This window comes from Vigna umbellata, chromosome 10 (assembly GCF_029865625.1).
Source record: "Vigna umbellata cultivar VRB3 chromosome 10, Vumbellata_1.0, whole genome shotgun sequence".
Lineage (NCBI taxonomy): Eukaryota > Viridiplantae > Streptophyta > Magnoliopsida > Fabales > Fabaceae > Vigna > Vigna umbellata.
The window spans coordinates 13,301,753-13,321,646 of record NC_142174.1 but is presented as its reverse complement, the minus strand read 5'-3'; the positions used below and the strand labels follow the sequence as shown (position 1 = coordinate 13,321,646).

The window sequence follows — 19,894 nt, the reverse complement described above, 5'->3', positions numbered from 1 at the left end:
TAACTCGTGGATCGGTACCAATTAACTACCTCACCAACCTTAGGTTTTCTTACTTTGCGTCAAACAATTACTTATAAAGAGAGAGATTAACTACCGTCCCTTAATCACTTTACTATCAAAAAATAGATGATCTCGCTTTCACTTAGCAACAATAGCTAAAAGGGGTGAAGCGATTCAAACTTCACTTACATGGTAGAAAGTCAGTTTTTTCATTAAAGCATACGTGTGTTCACACTACTTCATCATAAAAAGTAAACTGCTTAGTTTGAACATCATTTTTACCAAAATCTTAATCCGAAGATCCAGTGAGTCTGTGTTATACTGTGACATTCACACAGAAAGCAAATCAAAATTTTCGTTTTCTGTTACATTCGTAAATAACTTAAGGGTAGTGTGAAGGATAAATGTGGAAGAGAGTAAGCACTGGTGATGATACAGAAAGCTAAGTTTGACCACATTTTGATATTTGATTTAGTTTAATGGTTACGTGACAGTATCTGTAGCAAGGCAAGATATGTGTCAAGGTGTAGCAGAAAAAATTAGAAGACGCTAGCTAAGAAAAGAAACAGAGAGAGGTGCTTTGGGATGAATGAAGAAATTGGCCGACAAGATGAGAGGCCAACCAGGGAGCATTGCGGTCCATGCTGTGGGTAACCTAGGATCCAAGTTCAGCTTTATGGACCCTCTGCATCTCTACCCATTTTCCATGTATTTTCCTGTCGGTAAGCTGTTCATATACAGCCGCTACATACTGTATTCCCTTCCCATCACCATTTTTGTCTTTTCTTTTACTCAATTACCCCTTGCATTCTAACCAACTTATTCATTTATAATTCATACAATACAATTTTTTTTTTCTTTTCTCACTTCATATTTATTTTATTTATTTTCAAAAATATTCGATGTCCTGTGTTGTATTGTATACCTTCCCGACACTTTTCACTATTTATATACTAAGTAAAAGTTTTTCTTGAGTTCCGTACTTCTTTTTCAAAGTTCATTTTTCAAATTTTGAAAATACGTAATTTTAGTCAATTTTATACTAAATTTATTTAACGTATTATATATATATATATATATATATAATAGTTAAATTTAACATTCAGTGATAAATTTTATGGTCAAAATTGATAAAATTGAGTAAATTTATATATTTTTGAAGTTTGATAAGTAATTAATAATTTTTAAAGCTGATAGAATGATGGGCGGTGCGGAAAGTGCGTACAATTAACACATTCGTTTGAAGTATTTGCCACCTATTTTCTCTGTAGTAAGCAATTCTCTCTCCTCGTAAGCAAGGACACTGCTTGGTCAAAAGTGTCATATTTAACGTCACGTGGCCCTATGTGGCAATGTGATTTTGGCATGTATACATGACCCCACCTATATCCTTCTTCCCCCACCAATTGCCACATATAAATACCATCCCTTGTGCACTACTTCCCCCACCAATCCTCTTCAACATTTTAGTACAAAAGGATCAAGAGTTACAACCTTCACTTTATACTCTCTCCTATACATTCTTTCTTCAAATCGCTTTTAGAAGCTACTTTTTTGCTTCAGCCTTTCTCCTTTTCAAGGAGCTTCGATTTAATTTCCTCATAGTTCTTTTCAGATAACAAATCCCAGACATCTCTTTCATATCCTTTTTCTACTCTTACCCAGAAAAAACAAAAAAATGAAGTTGTTGTCTACAAAAGCCACATGCAACTCTCATGGCCAAGATTCCTCATACTTCCTAGGATGGCAAGAATACGAGAAGAACCCCTACGATGAGGTTCTGAATCCCGAAGGAATTATTCAGATGGGTCTTGCAGAGAATCAGGTTAGGAATTAATTCTCGTTGTATGCGCATAGTAACCTTCTATTATTTTGAATAATAATTAATAAAAAGACAAAAAAAGAACTACGGAAAAGAAACAAAGAAGCAAAATTCACTGTATACGCTTTTGCGTAATATGAATCTAGCTACAGCTTCGACATGCCATCTTATCAACCTTTATTGAGTGACATTCTAATAATTAAGGTGGTGAGTTTATGAAATTTCTTTTCTTTATTTTCAGCTCTCTTTCGATCTCCTAGAGTCTTGGCTCGCTAAGAACCCTGACGTGGCGGGATTCAAGAGCGATGGCAAATCCATATTCCGAGAGCTTGCTCTGTTCCAGGACTATCATGGCCTCCCTTCCTTCAAGAAGGCATTGGTGGACTTCATGGCTGAGATTCGAGGAAACAAAGTGACTTTTGATGCCAACCACATTGTTCTAACAGCTGGTGCCACCTCAGCAAATGAGACCCTCATGTTTTGTCTTGCTGAACTAGGAGATGCGTTCCTCCTTCCCACTCCTTATTACCCTGGGTGCGTATTAATTTCATCTTCTCGATAGTAACTTGTATAACATTCTGCATGCTTCTTTTGCAATAACTATAAATAATTTCCAAAACGGGGAATCATCTCACATCTCAAATAACATATCATGTTTAAATGTTGTGATAATCTCTCTCCATAAATATTAAATAAGCCTTTTTTATTTATTGTCTATAAGGAGAGAGACAAATGCACTATTTCAACATGATCTTATTTTCCTAAAATTTGACGTAAGAAAAAACAATATATCCTATTACACATATACACATACCCATGTGGCAGTTCTTTTTTGCTCCCCATACATATCTCTGATGTTGCTTGCGCTTGTGCAGATTCGATAGAGATCTCAAGTGGCGAACTGGGGTGGAGATCGTTCCAATACAATGCACTAGCTCCAATAACTTCCAAATCACTGAAGCCGCTTTGAAACAGGCTTATCAAGAGGCGAAGAAGCGCAACCTCAGAGTCAAAGGCGTGTTGGTGACAAACCCATCCAACCCACTTGGCACTACCATGTCCCGGAGTGAATTGAATCTTCTCGTTGACTTCATCAAAGACAAAAACATGCATTTAATAAGCGACGAGATTTACTCCGGTACCGTTTACAATTCCCCAGGCTTCGTCAGCATCATGGAAATCCTTAAGGACAGAAATGACCTTAAAGATTGCGGTGTCAATGTTTGGGACCGAGTTCACGTTGTGTATAGTCTCTCCAAAGACTTGGGCTTACCAGGATTCCGTGTGGGCGCAATCTATTCTGAAAACGAGGTCGTTGTGGCGGCTGCGACAAAAATGTCAAGCTTTGGCTTGGTTTCCTCACAAACTCAGTACCTCCTCTCAGCCATGCTGGGTGATAAGAAATTCACCAAAAACTACATCTCTGAGAACCTAAAGAGGCTGAAACGACGCCAGAGAAACCTTGTTTCAGGCCTCCAGAAAGCAGGCATTAGTTGTCTTAAAACCAACAATGCAGGCTTGTTTTGTTGGGTTGACATGAGGCACCTTCTCCATTCCAACACATTCGAAGCTGAGATGGTGCTCTGGAAGAAGATACTCTACGAGGTTCGGTTAAACATATCTCCAGGGTCCTCCTGCCACTGTACCGAACCTGGCTGGTTCCGGATGTGCTTTGCTAACATGTCCGAAGAAACTCTAAACCTAGCCATGAAACGGTTGAAGACCTTCGTCCAAGAGTCAAATCACGACAACGGGTGCACCACGAAAAGAGTTCAGTCTTCAAGAAGAAAGTCACTCTCCAATTGGGTATTCCGGCTATCTTCTCGCGAACATCGTGAACAAGAACAACGATAGGCCGGCGGTGACGTGAACTGTGCTAAGTCTGAACGCATGCAGAATTAACTTTATTATTTTTTCCTCCCCGAATATTCTTGGCGGAGTTACAACTACGTAGCTATAGGTATTGCTATTTATTACTATTACTATTTTTTTAAATGATGAAATTGTAGCTAGAGAAGACGAACACTCTATCTATTATTGGATGTAAAGGGTGGTCTTTTAATTAGTGAGCTACCATCGTTTGTACAACTTCCATCTCAATCATCAGTTACCTTATGCATGAAAAATCTTATTAGTACCTTGGATGAAAAGTTTGAAATGTACAATTTATCAATTATTAATTAGAGTAGCCTGAGTTTAATTATAGTTAGTAATGAATATATGGTACATAGGTGTGAACATCGACAAAAAAAAATTAATGTATATGTGTGAACACTTACATTGCTTGAAAGCTTACATGTATCTAATATAATAGCACCGGCAAGATAATGGTCTCACACCATTGGTTCTGCCGACGCTGACACCGTGTTTTTATTTTATCCTATGAATTCAAAAGATATAAAGATGTTCAACGAAGCATAAATTCTGGACCTTGACACTGACACCGTTATTACTCACTCACTATTGATCCTCTTAGAATTTTTCACTGACAAGCTATCAGTTTTCAAAGCGTATCGGTAGGAGAGAACACGTTGTAGTTACGATGTGAGACAGAGAACACAAAGTCAATAACGCACCCCATTTTTGGTATTGAAGAGAAAGGTGAAAAGGAAACCATCTATTTATGTTTTAAACATTATTTTTTCTCATTTTTTCTTTTCATCAAATAAAATACGTATTATTATACATTCTCTTTTTCTTCCATTTTTTCTTTCTCTTATCTAAACATATCACATGTTTGGTTTTTCATATAACTGAAAAATAAAAGAAAGTGATGCTAATTGAAAAATATTTATAAAGAATTAAATTCCATTTATAAAGTTTTTTTTTTGTTTCCATTTTACGGGATGAATAGTACCAACTTGATTTCTCAGTCAAACAAAGGTACTAACTTTTATTTCTATTGTTTACAAAGGATGAAATTAAAGGTTACGTGGGGCCACGGGAAAATAAAAACTGTTGTTTTGAAAGTTAGACTTGGAATATTTCTAAACTTAAAAGAAAAATTATATAATTTTGTACATTATATCTATCTGAAACAACATCTATTTAGTTGAGATTTTGGAATTTTTAGAATTGATATTATGTGATTGACCGAAATAGTGTAGATCAATCGGTCTATACGGTACAACATCATTTATTTAATCTGATCAATTTATACAGTAGATATGCACCCGACGTTAGTAAAATTAGGAGAGTACTCTGTTTAGAAAAAAATGTTTGTCGTTCTATTCCTATAATTTGTGAGATTCTTTGAATTGCCGTCATAATATTGCAAACATATAATGATATAGAAAAACACGTGATAAAAATTATATATATTGTATCGGATATAGTGTACACTGGTTACTAATTGTTAACCGGTCACCACCAACATAATGGTCAACCAGACCATTATCTATTGCATTAATTAAGGTCAACGCGTTGGGCCATAATTGCGCCAGATAAACTAGTAGTGGGGAGGATAAAATAATAATCAAAATTATCTGATTAAAGATAATGATAAACTGTTTATGAGCAACAGAATCTAAAGGTAAGTCTGTTTTTATTTTGTTATGAGATGACTTATAAATACAATGTCAGAGCCAACAGCCAGATAGGTTCTACTCACCTTCAACTCGTAGTCCCAAATACTCAATAATGACAATCATTCACTAAATATTCAATTAAGAGCATAAGCTCTTCAATCACACGCCTAACTTGAGTGTCAGAGTATTTTTTGGAGATACTTCTCTTTTTGTCAAGAAGGCAACCCAGCGATCAAGACCGAAGTCCATCGAACGACCAATATTGAAAACAACCGAGCGACCCAGGCTGAAAGAAGACAAGTGAAACACCCAGTTCAAGCATCGAAAAGTTGCAAAGTCACATCAAAAAAGATACGTTTCTCGATTCTACAAATTCCTATCGAAACACATATTTTATTTATATATATACATATTTTATTTATATATATATATATATATATATATATATATTATTCTTTTATATTGATTCATGTATATCTATGAATATTTTTGTTATTTTTATAAGTTACACGATGGAGAGAAAGAATAAATAACTTAAATTACGGGGGAAAGAAATTCTTTTCTAGTATTGTTATATAATAAACTATTTGAAAGCGTTAAACCATTACTAATTAATTATGTCGGTAACTAAAACTATTTATTTTATATAAATAATATCAGACAAAATTAGAATTAAAGGAAGAAATCAATAGATGTGACTGTTAAAAGGTGAATCGTGCAATTGTTTTATAATTCGTGGTCACCAAGTACGCAAGCTATCAGAAAATGGTGATAAAAAGCTAGAGGTGTTTTCAACGACAAATAAAGTGAAAACGCTTTGCTTTGTTGTTGAACTTTTGTGGGAGTAGTCATCACTGCTGAAAAAGTTATTTTGTTGAATCAAAACAATTACGCGGTGTGAAGTTGTAGTATCGTGTATGTGCAGGCCATCACTCTCCATATCGTACGAACTACGAACTTTCTTCAAGCAACTTTTAGCTCAGCCACTTTTCAAGAAACCAATTAACGTGTAAGAAGTTGGAACATGGAAATATGGTTGGTAGGTTGAAAATATTGAGTTGTTGTGAAGCATAAATCATTCTTATAATTTAAAAAAGGTTTTTGTTAGGTCACTTTATTGAAAATAATTGCTTTTGCACAACAACAAAAAAAACATGTTTAGGAAAAATTAATTCTACTAATTTTAGTTTTTTCTTTATATAAAACTTGTTTTTTTTTAATTATAACTATTTTTCCATAATCTATATATATATTCATTGGTCAAATCATGTGTCCAATTTTTCTTATTGTTTGATGATTGCTGGAGATGAAAAATGTGCCCTTGCAAACCTTTTTTCCCCTCCGGTAAGCCAAATGTCAGAGTAGGTGGAGAGATTCCATTTGTTTTCTATAACTGTTATGCATGAAATAATTTTCTTTTCATTTCTCACATTTAATTGTAATGAAATAAGTATGCATTTCTGTTTAAAATATGTATATGTTTGCTTTTAACTCTCTTGGAATAATGGATGGTGTATCTTTGTGTATACTTTCATAAGTATTTGAAAAAGAAATACTCATAAAAATGTGAAGAAAACATATTTGAATATATTTTATAGATAATTGATTATTTTTATTTCTGAAACTTGTTTTAAATTATAATAATCGATTTTTACATGATAATTGATTATTATAAATATAAATAAAATATAGTGAGTAAGTAATTACCACATATGCATATTAGTTGATTATTTCTATAAATAATCAATTACATATAACAATAAAAAGTAAAAGAAACATGATTATGCTTTGAATAGCCAATTATTTAATCAATTACGTAAATGAATTATATTATATTGATTATGTAAATTTGTTTAGTAAATTACATCTAATAAGATCATGAAATCAATTGAATGATGATACGAGTGAGTGAAAAAGTTAATGAATTATGACAAAAAAGATCATGTGGAAGGTTTGGTCATGTAATTATTATGATGAATGAGAAGACTTACATAAAAGCCTATACCTAGAGAAATGTCTCTAACGTGAAATTATATCTGTAAATCTTTTTGAGCAAGAAAACCTACATGACTCACATAACACTATCTAATCTCCTTCAGATGATTGTGTCATATCAATTATCAAAACAAAAAATCGCCATGATAATAAGATTCATTCACATTTATACATTTAAATTTTGTCATATCTTTCAATATTAAGGTAAAAAACCTAATTTCTCGGTGTTGAAATTTACTACTTTGTTTATTTTTTAAACATATTTACTATTTTTTTTGTCGTTCTTATATAAGGTTACATAAACACCCTTTTTTTATTTTATTAAAAAAGGTTTATCATATTTTATACAAAGTAAAATTGTCTCATTTCTACCCATTTATTAGATAAGATAGACAATAAGCTTGTTTCTGTTACTATTTTAAAAAATATTATACTGTTGGCTTAACTAACATGTTATTGAAAATAAGTACAGTTGGAACATCCCATATAAATATATATTAGATTAAATATATTTTTATTTTTTAATATTTTGGATGTAAAATTAAAATTTTTTCATGTTCTAAATTTTAATGCATAAATTTGTTATACATGTTAAATGTATTTTAGACTAAAATTTGAGTTGTAACGTATAAAATGTCAAAATTTTAAATATGAATTTGAAACAAATAAGAAATCATCTAATAATAAATGATACAATATATTTAATAAATAAAAATTTTATTATGATAAATTTTAACTCGTGACTTTAATATTATATTTAAACATAATTCAATTTTACCAAACTTGTAAGATTAAGTTTATATTTACTTATATTATGAATTTGTGGGATTAAAGAAATATGTTTGAGTTAACAATATCGATGCCATAGACTATAAATTACATGAGAAAGTGAAAAAGTTTACTAAATTTGTGAGATATGATAAACACAAACCGATTATACTGATTAAGTATAGAAAATGATGGACGTAATTGAATAATATTGAATATCATAAATTATCCTCCACCCTCATAAAAACCATGTAAAAATAATAGAGAATCGAAAGCATAGTTGAGATTTTATCCTATGAATTTAATAATTAAAAAATTGGGGCTGGGTTAGATGTGACAATTTTGATTACGTGGTATGGGTGACATTAAGTCACATGTGGGTTTCACATGATGTAGCAGATGCTGGGGAACATAGAATACCTGCACTGCACAATTTGAATAATGCGGAAGGTGAGAGAGAAGAGAAGAGAAGGTAATTAGCAATATGAATAGTAGTTTGAGATGGAGGAGGTGAATCATCTTCACACGGAGACAAGAAGGGTCAATCGAACATGGCTCTTTGCTTCGCATAATTATGCCTCTCACCGATAACCCATGCAGGAATTTTAGTACCCTAATCATGGGACCCAGAGGTCTGCTAGATAGACCCCTGCCACGTCACTGAATGATTGATCAATTACAACACTGTCTTCGTTTTTCTTACCATGAAAATATATCCAATTTTGTCTCTTTTATTTTTTTAATGCGATGCGATTGCGAGCCACCCTATCCATTACCTTCTTCGTCAAATTAATTTACGTTGTCTCTCCGATGTCGGGAGTCTTTCACTCTCGTGTCACTTCAAATTCAAATTTCATCCAACGCCTTATTTTAAAACATAACAATTAACGAAAAACCATGTTTTTCTATTGGTTCTTATAAAAACAAATATCTTTTCAAATATTTATATTTATCAATTTTTCCATAACAAATTTTCATAAAAAAGAGCACTATAACTTTCTTGATATAATTCTTTAACAAACAAAAAAAGGGCCGAGCTCTTTTTAATTAATATTTTAATAGAGATTTTGGTAATTTTTTTATTTTTATAGTTATATTTTACTATTAATCTTATATTATATATTAAAATATTTTTCAAATATAAAATAGAAATTTAAATATAATATTAATATGATTGCTTACTCTCAAATATCAACGCATATATATGAGGCCAGCTACTGATAAAAAAAATGGGCTCAAAATAATGTTAAGGGATCGAAATAAATAAATAAAATAACCAGTGTAATGATTAAATAATTAGTATAATATAATAAATACAAAGCAAGAAATAAATAAAAACTTTTATCATACATGTAAAGGTGAGAATTAAATTTAAAATAAAATATAACGCTTAGTTTTGACCGGATGTAAACATAAAAATTAACACTGTACTTGAAATAACCTTATGTTTATACAAACCTGAAATAACTTTTTGTAAGTGGTGCAAATTATTAAAAGAAATTCAGTTGCACATTATGAATTAATAGATATATAACTACAGATGTAGAAAAGGTTTGTGATGTAATGCCAATGATGTAAAATGTGGAAACTTGTAAAAGAGGCTCTTTTGATGGAGTAGATATTTTGAAGTAGTCAATAATATTGCGAATAATATTATTCTCACAAGGAGATACAAGGGATGAGACACATTTGTTTCAAAGGTCTATGAGGAAAATATAAGAAATCTTAATATTTAGTATTTTTCTTTGACTGAGCTAATAATCAAGATAACTTCATGATTTTGATTTTAGACAATTTTATGCTAATATCGCAATTTTAAATTTTTGTTTTGATAACACATCACTCCTTATAGTTGACTCAATAACCCTTTTACATACTTACTATTTTATTAAGTAATTAATACTTTATCATATAATTTTGTTATAACTTTTAGGTCCTCGTTATGCTGTAAGAAAATTTGTACAATATAAGTTGAGCCATGCTGATTTTTCTTGTGAGTTTTACAAATTTTCTGCAAAATGTCGTCCGGTAACATTATATGATGAAATTTACTTAAGTTAAACTTTACATATCAAGATATTTATTTCTATTAATATTATTATGAACATATTTTTTATAGTATTTATGGTAACCTTTTAAAAAAAATTATCGATAGTATGAGTAAAAGTGTACTGTTAGTAATTTAATTTAAAATAAATTATTTTATTAAGTACGGAAGATTTCATTAATGGAACTTGGGTTGAAAAATTTAAAAGATTGCGCATTTGAAAAACATAAAAATAGCAATAACGCATGGTTTGGTTAGTCAAAATTGTGATTGAGACATTGGTATGCTTTGAGCGTGTAATGAGAAAAAAAGAAAGTAACCCATTTGATTGTACTATTCTTGGTGCGAATGCAGTGATCCGTGACCATGACTAAGTTGCTAGCTAGGTGACACAGCATAGTGCAGATTTTGTCCCTTGAGCAGGCTCTACTGAGAATTCAACGAAGAGTTGCTCTGGTCTCATCCACATTGAATTCATTTATGTTGAAAGCAGAGAAAGGAGACTATGAATCCATTCTTTCTCTTTAGGGAAAAAAATGAAGTGGTGGATCTCTGAACTTGCATCGCCATTACCAGTATGTTATGTTTCCAATCGTTATTGGTACATTGCAAGGGAGGTATAGAGTCAAGAAATAGGTGGTTATAATATTCAACGTTTGCAGTATTTATTGTTGTGCCTTGTCTTTTCCACGAGCAATGAAAAGGAAAAAACGTGGGTCAGTGAGCTAGAGTGGGATGTTTCCTTTGCGGGTATTAATTAATTGATTTGAATACGGTTGGGAGTGATATGTTACTGAATTTGCAAGAAACTTTAGAGGCAATGCAGAAAGAGAGTTTGCAGGATTCTGGTGCATGCCATGGGGTGTGTCCACTTTCACACTCTTTTCAAATTGTTTTGCCTTTTCTTGAACCCAAAAGGGGTACACATATCCACATTCTCATTATACTAATCTATAGTCTTGCCAAAAACCAAAACGTAACCAATCACTCAAACACATTTTTCTTCCATGCAAGATCATTGTCGGACTTAATTTAATGTCTTTTTCAATCACTTGCTTCACCCTATTTCTCTATCACTTCTATTATTACCATTATTACATTCTAAATTAACCTCACCCTATTTCTCTATCACTTCATTATTGTCTGTGTCACCGTATATAACTATTCACATCTTCTTATTATGGTTTTCTTTATCTTTTTGGCGTACGTGTATTTTAAAAATAATATTCATGAAATACGTATCGATTATGGTTCCATTATTTGAGCATCATAAATTGACAATATATGTTATATCCATCATACATAATTATTTCTATAACTGCATTTTGAAAATATATTCATGTAGACCAGAGAAAACATGATTTTTGTCCTCCAACTTTAATGTTGAAGTGAACATTTTCGATTTGTCTATACACAACACGATGTGAGAATGCACTATTTCAAAACAGAATGCCGTATTCAAAGAAGAAAAGAAAAAGGAAAGAGTCAACGTTTGCCACAAAATTCAATTCTAATTCGTTTTCAAGACCTAAAATTTTTATGACAGAGAAATGGCAAGGTTGTGTTTATATTCACTGTACCTTATCCCTTATATCTCACTTCAATGCTTGACGATGGATTTTTCTATTCTAAATATTGAATTATTATATAGAAATGATGAGATAACTATTGCAAAAATGGTGGCGAAATGTCATAGTTGAACCAGCCATAATATACCATGGTTTTCTAATCTTGTTTTAAAAATCAAGGTTTACTCAATATAGAATCATGGTTTACAGTAATATCTTAGTGAATTAGAAATTTGTTATACCTTTTACATACCTTGTCAAAATTCATGGATGACATTGTCTAATTCCCCTAAACTGACAGCATCGTGATATTTTGTTTTGAAGACCCATACTGAAAATCAAGCTCGGCCCAAAATTAAGGTACTCATTTCGTAATGTCATTTATAGTGGATCATAAGTACGGCCCATTAATGTTGACCGTGGCAATTTCTTTATTTCTACTCTTATATACTTTATTCCCGTCTTTCCAGAAGGAAAAGTTTAAATTATCTCAGTCAGAAATATTCAAGACTGTTGGAAATTTATTATGCATAATTTGAAATATACTTCTATCTCTAAAAATATATTTTTTATTACATGATTTATAATAAAAATATTTTTAGATTAAAAATAAATTTTGTTATACAATCTAAAATATATTTCTAAAATGTTAAATTTGCAATATATTTCTAAATTCAGTAATATCAAAATGCATTATATATTTTATTATTAAAATTCATAATATATGTCTAAGTTCGAAAATATATTTTAGATTAATTAATTTATAATATATTTTTAAATTATAAATTTTAAAATATACTTTTAAATTTAAAAATACATTTCAAATGGTACAATTTAAAATATACATTCCTTTTAATTTTTTGTATTCTGAACATGAATAATTTATACTTTTTCAACACTTCTACGTATGTGTATGAAAAAACTAGAATGGCAGAGGAAGAAATAGCCGTCGCATGTTGGTATAATTGAGCTTCCAAAGTCTTTTCATGCTAGAGTGTTATTCTCTACCCTATCCTATTTATTTCCAAAAAACCCTACACTTCCTCTCTTTTTCTTCAATGGTCTATTGAAGAACTTTTCTTTTAACGAATCTCAAAATTCATTGAATTTTTTTTAAAATTTTTAACAAATTTTAAAATTTATCGAAACTTTTAAAAGATCTTCAATAAATTTTGAAATTCATTAAAGAAGAATATTGGAATATAGGGTACAGAGAGAAAAGAGGAGAGATGCAGGGAGAAAAATTACAATATGATTTCTAAAAAGCCCAATTATGTATGGGCAATGGAAATTCCAAAGGGTGTTGCTCCCTCCACCTCCACAGCCTTCTCCCTCCACCTCCTCAATTATCTTTAATTCCAATTATATCCTTAAAGTTAAAATTTTTTATTTTTATTATTTTATTATATTAATATTTTAATATTTAAATATAAACTAATATAAATATACATTATTAAAATACATTAAAAAGATATTCAAAAATAATAAATCAAAATATTAAAATATCTAATAAAATAATAACAGAAACATAAAATTAAAACAAAGCTTAAACGGATGACATCCTTCAACGGATGTCAACATCCGTTTAAGGCAAAACGGATGTCGACATCCGTTTTGCCTTAAACGGATGTTGACATCCGTTGAAGGATGTCATCCGTTTAGGCTTCGTTTTCATTTTACGTTTTAGGGTTAAAGGATTATTGGAAAGATTATTGGAAGGATTATTGGAAGGGTTTAGGGTTTAGGGTTTAGGATTATTGGAAGGATTATGACTACGTACCTGGAGAGAAACCACGACAAGCACATTACACCACAAACGCACTGCACCACGTACTGCACCGAAAGCAAGAGGAAGATTGCTTGATAATTCTTTTCACGATCACTGAGCTTTGCAGAAAAATATTTTACTCATACAAGGAACTACGTAGGTTATCAGTGAAATATGTTATAAATGAGTAAAATTAAAAAACAATAATTCTAAAAATAAAATTTTACTGAGGGGCAAAATAGTAAAGGGGAGGTGGAGGGAGAAGGCTGTGGTGGTGGAGGGAGCAACACCCAATTCCAAATAGAGGAGGGCCTATGACTGAAAGTTGAAAATCTTCTATCGGGCTCGTTTCAGTAATTCTAAATGGGTCAAAGGGAAGCCCAGCCCATGTAATTATTGATCTATTTTAGTAATTTACAATTACAGGTTTGACTAGCATCGTTGTTTTGGATTTTGTTAAGATAACGGCTTCTAGTTTGTTTGATTTTTGTGGGATCTTGATATTTATATATATTTTTAATTCGTAAGTAATTTAGAATGAAAAAAAGAAAATATTTGATTTATAAAGTTAAGTTAGTTTTTAAATAAATAAATAATTTATAAAAGTTCTGATACACCTTGTCCAAATTCTCATTTTTAACTTGCAAAAAAAACTAATTTTACTTTTTGAAAAATAAAATTTTATTTTTTTATTTTTCTTTAGTAAAAGTGTTCGTAGGATTATTTGTCAAAATAAACTCTTGTTTAATGGATTAAAATATCTTAACACCCTTTCACTTGCTTAAATATGAAAGATAGAATAAAAAGACACAAACTTAAGAAACAAAAAATAAAAATAAAAAATACATTTTGAATTATATTTTTTTAGATAAATAGGTGAAAAGTAACGATATGGTGTTTAGCTTTTTGTTGGAGGAAAAAAATGAAAAAGTTTAGTTAACTTTGAAAACGAACTTTCTTTATATCAAAATGACTATCCACGGATCACACAATGCACATACATCATCATATAAAAAAAAGCATTAGAAAAACGATTTTTTAGCGCAAAAAATGGATTTTCTACTACTCAAACTGCGTTAACAAAGATTAACATATTGATGAGGCTATCGCAAAGTAAATTAAATCGAGGAAGAGAAGTGAATTAGTACAATTTGAAAGAAGTGAAGAAAAATATATCAAAACAAATAAAGATCAATAAAGGGATTAAGAGAAAGTGCCACCAAGATATCAAGAAGAGCTTGATCAAAACAAAGAAATACTGAGAAAAGAAGAATCGAGGAAGAAATTGAAACTGAATCGAGAGAGAAATTATATGTAATAATGGTTGTAAATAATGTATTTTTTTTTAATTTTATTTGTAATGTAATTACTAAATAGAGAAAAATATAAATAGGCTTCAAATGTAAATTAGGAGTGATAAATTGTGTGTACAAATCGAAATTGTTTGATAATATTGCAAACAGAAAAATTAGCTTATCCAGTATTTGTTGTACCAATTTTGATCACAGATGATTTACTTTATAAGTTCTAGTATTGTCCTTGCTAATTTTTATTTTTATTTTTTAATTTACATTTCCGTAAAACCTTTATTTCCACTTTTTTTACTTCTATCATTTTCCAGTTTTATTTTCTTATTCAGCCACCATTTCACTTTTAAAGACAAAAATACAAAAAAATACGATTATTGAAAGAAAATACACAAAATATTGATGTGATTCGTGTTAGAAAAGTGAGTTGAAGATATTTATTACTATAAATGAGTTGTTCACGAATTTAATTTAATATTGGTAGTGTGCTGGTGTGTATTGAATTGAAAAAGGTAAATTTGTCAGTCCATTTTAAATAAATCTACGTGGAAAAGATGTTGTTCATAGAATAATACCGTCAAAGATATCAAATTAAAATCCTTAAAAAAACACATGTAAAATGTAATTACAGAAAGCATGCAGTCGAATATTAGCAGTAACCAGTAGATAATGAGAAAGTGTAGCAGTGTTAAGCATAGTTTAGATCTCCACATTGGAGGTTAGATTTTTAAATAAAAACATTATATTTTGTATTGCTTTGTGCATGTGTGTGGGAGAGATTAAGAAAATAAGGAAATGTTTTTAGTTAGCATCACGATGTCATAGGTTCTTCGGTCTGCCACCGTCAAAATGGACAAAAAGAAAATTTAAGTGATGAACATATATAATTTTTTTTAATATAAAAAATAGAAATTTGGTGACTTTAATGATGAAATGAATACGAGAAGGAAGAAGAATATGTTTGAATAATGTGGTGGTGTGAGTGTGGATATGATGAATAAAGTAAGTAATGGTGACGGTGTTGTTGGTTTTGCATGAAAAGTATAAATCCTTGGAAGAAGGTGGTGATGGGCATTTGTCGTGGCTTGAACAGACTGAAGGCTTCAATCAAGGCTGAGTTTGTGTAATTAATGGAGCATTTATTGAAAGAATTGATGTGGGTTGTGAATTTAAAAGAATATCTTAAATTGAATCATAGGAAGAAAAAAGAAAGTGAAAAGGTTTGTTGGTATGCTCTGAATCTGTTTCCGAAATGGTTGGTCTCGTCAAGGGATTATGCTCTGAGTTCCTACCCACTTCATCAACCTTTTAATTGAATATTCACAAAAGCTATACCATTATTGTTCACTCCACATTGCTTGATGGCACTTCCTACCCAACCCGCTTCCATTTCTCAGTAACATCTAAAACTCTCTCACCCACACCTTCTTATAATGTCTTTCATCATCGTAAACTTTACGCTACTGTATTTTTTTAACAAAATTCAAACCTAATTTATATATCCTCATATATTACATACTCGTTTTATATGAAATAAATTAATTTGAAAGCTGGCGTCCTTCAATATTTCATTTATAATACTCAACAGAAATTAAATATAGATGGTAGCCATCTCCTTTTTCATTCATTTGTCTTCTTGCTGTTGGTTTGGAATGTTGAAAATATGATATAGTTTAAGGAGTGAAAGTGGTATATGCATGGTGTGGCGGAGGGATAAGTAATGATGTGTGTAACAATTTTGTGTTGGAGCTGATGGATAGAATGGAGATTCGTCGGTAAAGACGGTACAGTTTTGTCCACCAAGCGACAACTAGGTCTACTGAGTGTTTTTTCTTCACAGGTTACATCATGCTTTGTTAGATGGAGAATGATTTTAGATTAATGATAAGATAAAATGATTTTATTGGTTTATTTATTTATTTCTTTTATTTCTCATATTTCAATCCTGCAGAAAAAGCTCTGATTAATTATACCTTTTGTTTCCATCTTCATTCTGAAAAACATTATTACTTTTTTAAATTGAACTGAAACTGAGTAAAAGTCATAAAAGTCCTTAATTTATGTTTATAATTTAGTTTGGTTGTGTTTTTTTTTAATCACTTTGACCCTATACATTTGTTATTATTAAGTTATCGAATTAACAAGTAAAATGAAAAATAAATATTGATTTTAAGGTCATAAATAAAATTTATAATTATTTGATCTAATTTTTCTTTACATTAATAATTAGTATGATAAAAAAACTAGATACAGGACCAAATCAATTACTTCTTTCTAAAATTTGTAAAATTAGCGACAATGTTGTGCCACATTATTTTTGTGATTTACTGCAGTGAACCACATAAATTTAAACTTCCTAACTTTAGGTTAGTTTACGTCTACAGCTTGAATTGAAAAAAAAATGCTTGTTTTTTTTTTAATGATGGACAAGCCAATAATGGCTATATAAATAAATATACGAAAAGGAAATACTCGACACATTATTAATTCAAAAGCAAATTAGTGGACTTAATAAAAGTCGGTTCTGAGATCGATAGACTTAATATTTTATTTTAGTTTTTATTTTTACCTTGTTGTGAAATTTTTATGTTTAATTATTGATTATTTAATGTTTTGAAAGAAAAAAAGTTATTTTAACAGGGGTTTGAAAGTTAGATAAGGTGCAGTTGAAGTTTTCTAATGTTGACAAATCAACTATCAACATCAAATCACTTCTAAGATTATGTGGGAAAAGCAACATCAATAATTAAACGTTAAAAAATTGAGAATAAGGTTTTCATTCCAAACGAATTGAGGAGGAAAGTCAACATTAAATGCTGGTAATTTCATTGGAGTTGCATTCTGAGCTGTGAAACAATCATTCAAATATCGGGTTGGCCTGCTTTGACCTCTCAGTAAAGTTTACAGAGTGTCCTCAATCTCATAAATATTGAAAATTTATGACATGATCGATTTGAGATTTTTTTTTTCTTCAAATTATCAAGAATCGTTAGTTTAAGAAATATAATTTATTTCACAACAATAAATAAATAATAATAATTTGTAGTAGTTAATAATATTATTTATTAAATATAATAATTAAATATTTTTAATTTAAAGTGTAAATAATATATAATTAAATTTAGTTATATAAAATCTGTGGATATGAAATCTTAAAAGTATTATGTCTTGCTTTGGAAATACATCCTAAATTAGTTTAATAGTTTTTCTTTATAAGAGTCAAAAAGAATAAAAAATAAAATAGTATGAGAAAAAAATAATTTTTATATTCAAGATACATATGAAATGAAGACACTGTTTTTATGATATTAAATAAACAACGTACAAACTTTCTTTTATCAGACTACAAATTCTATATGGCATAACTTATTTATCTACATCTAAAAAAAATAGGTTTTAACCTTTTGGACAACTTTTTTTCATTATGAAATATTTTCTTCCTGGAACAAACACATATTCTTCTTCCAAATACTACAAAAAGAAACATCAAACCATAATATATTTTTTCAATATATAAACATGTCAGGATTTTTTTTTTGTTGCATTACCCTTATCATTACAAATTATATTTTTATTTACTAAATTTTATTGACATAGGTTTTTGGACTTAGTGTTTTATTTAAATTTTTTTTCATAATTTTATAATTTAAAATAATTAATAGAGGATGTTTGAAAAAATTGTGAAAAAAAAGCGTGGCAATGGCTCTTATATTGAATAAGCTTGCGAAGAAATGTGTTTAATAAAAATGTATAGATTTCACCTAAACCGGCAAAGAAAATATTAATTTTTTAAAGAGATGATCCAAAATCAACGTCACTATCTATTGGTTTATTAGATTTGGTTGGCTAGCTTTAAATCTCAACTTTGGAAGAAATGAATAATAATCTGAATAAAATGGTGAATAAAAGTCATGCTTAATAGTACATGTACAGAAATGTCAAGTTGTGACTTTCATGGAATTCTTTATTTATTTTATAATTAACAATTACATGTCTTGTATTAGGAGTCAAATAAAAGTCTTATAAAAACTACTTACCATCACACCAATTGAAGCCATTTCCCAATTTCTCATATGCATTCATGGAGTCTTTACCATTCCAAAACTTATATAATAATAAATTGCGATAATTTTCAAGTAATAATACATAAATTAATAATTTTATTTTTTCTTAATAAATCTAAAATTATGAAAAAATAACATATTGAATTCTATTAAAAATAAAACTACATAAGTTAACTATTAATAAAAGGACATAAAATTCATTTCTATGCGTATAAATTAATTACGATTTTATTAATTTTAAATTTTCAAAGACGTTTTTGAAATGAGTAGAATGATATTCATCTCTTCAAATCTAAGGGGATTTTGTGTTCCTATTCCCATCCTTACTGGAAAACTAATCACTAAATGCTTAAATGTTTTATTGATTTCTTTAAATTTAGGTTAAGTTTATTTTTAACAAATTTTTAATCACTACAAAAATTATCTGTCATTCTTAAAATTTATATCGAGTTATAGTTGGTTTATATTCTACAATAACACTTAACTAATTACGTTCCAAATTTTGGATGTTGTAGAATGCTAACATTGTTTATTTTTATCAGTAAAGAATTAATTAATAATAATAATAGATTACTTGTTGATAAATATATGTAGACACTCGGAAGCTTGGGAGCTTAAAAAAGAAAAGAAACTCTAAAATGGAATTATTGTGAATTAATAATGAATGAGTACAACAATCTTCTATTTAGAGAATTTATAAGTAATTAATCATGAACAAACTAAGTATAAAATATTTGCTCATCAAATTCTTTCGCGCACAAATAATTTTAAGAATACTTATTAGTAACCGATATCAGTTATACAATTAATTAATAATTACTTACAAAAAAATATATTAAATTCTTTAGTTAAAAGTTAAATAAAGCTTCTCTAATAATGAGTTAGAAGCCAAAACAACCCTTTTTCTAAATCACCCAAGAAACGAGTGAGCCCAACAAAAGGTTTTACTGCATCATTGACACTTTGGAAAATGGGTCTTCCTTATCTTCAAGCGAAGGAACCATGCACGGAGGATCACATCAACCAGA

At 29.8% G+C, this 19,894-nt stretch overlaps 1 protein-coding gene across 1 annotated transcript; it reads left to right on the top strand.

Annotated features, from left to right (window-relative positions):
* Positions 1 to 1,493: 1,493 nt before the first annotated feature.
* Positions 1,494 to 4,022, top strand: LOC124821753 (1-aminocyclopropane-1-carboxylate synthase 3-like). Its single transcript, XM_047293687.2, has 3 exons — positions 1,494 to 1,825; positions 2,064 to 2,356; positions 2,698 to 4,022. Exons 1-3 carry the CDS (start codon positions 1,679 to 1,681, stop codon positions 3,674 to 3,676), a joined length of 1,419 nt encoding a protein of 472 aa, XP_047149643.2. The 5' UTR covers positions 1,494 to 1,678; the 3' UTR covers positions 3,677 to 4,022.
* The last annotated feature ends 15,872 nt before the right edge of the window (positions 4,023 to 19,894 follow it).

Bases quoted from the DNA above. Each gene is read 5' to 3' on its own strand.
- LOC124821753 (XM_047293687.2), top strand. From the start codon at position 1,679: ATGAAGTTGTTGTCTACAAAAGCCACATGCAACTCTCATGGCCAAGAT. The intron at 1,826-2,063 runs GTTAGGAATTAA...CTTTATTTTCAG, and splicing joins TGGGTCTTGCAGAGAATCAG to CTCTCTTTCGATCTCCTAGA. The intron at 2,357-2,697 runs GTGCGTATTAAT...GCGCTTGTGCAG, and splicing joins CCCACTCCTTATTACCCTGG to ATTCGATAGAGATCTCAAGT.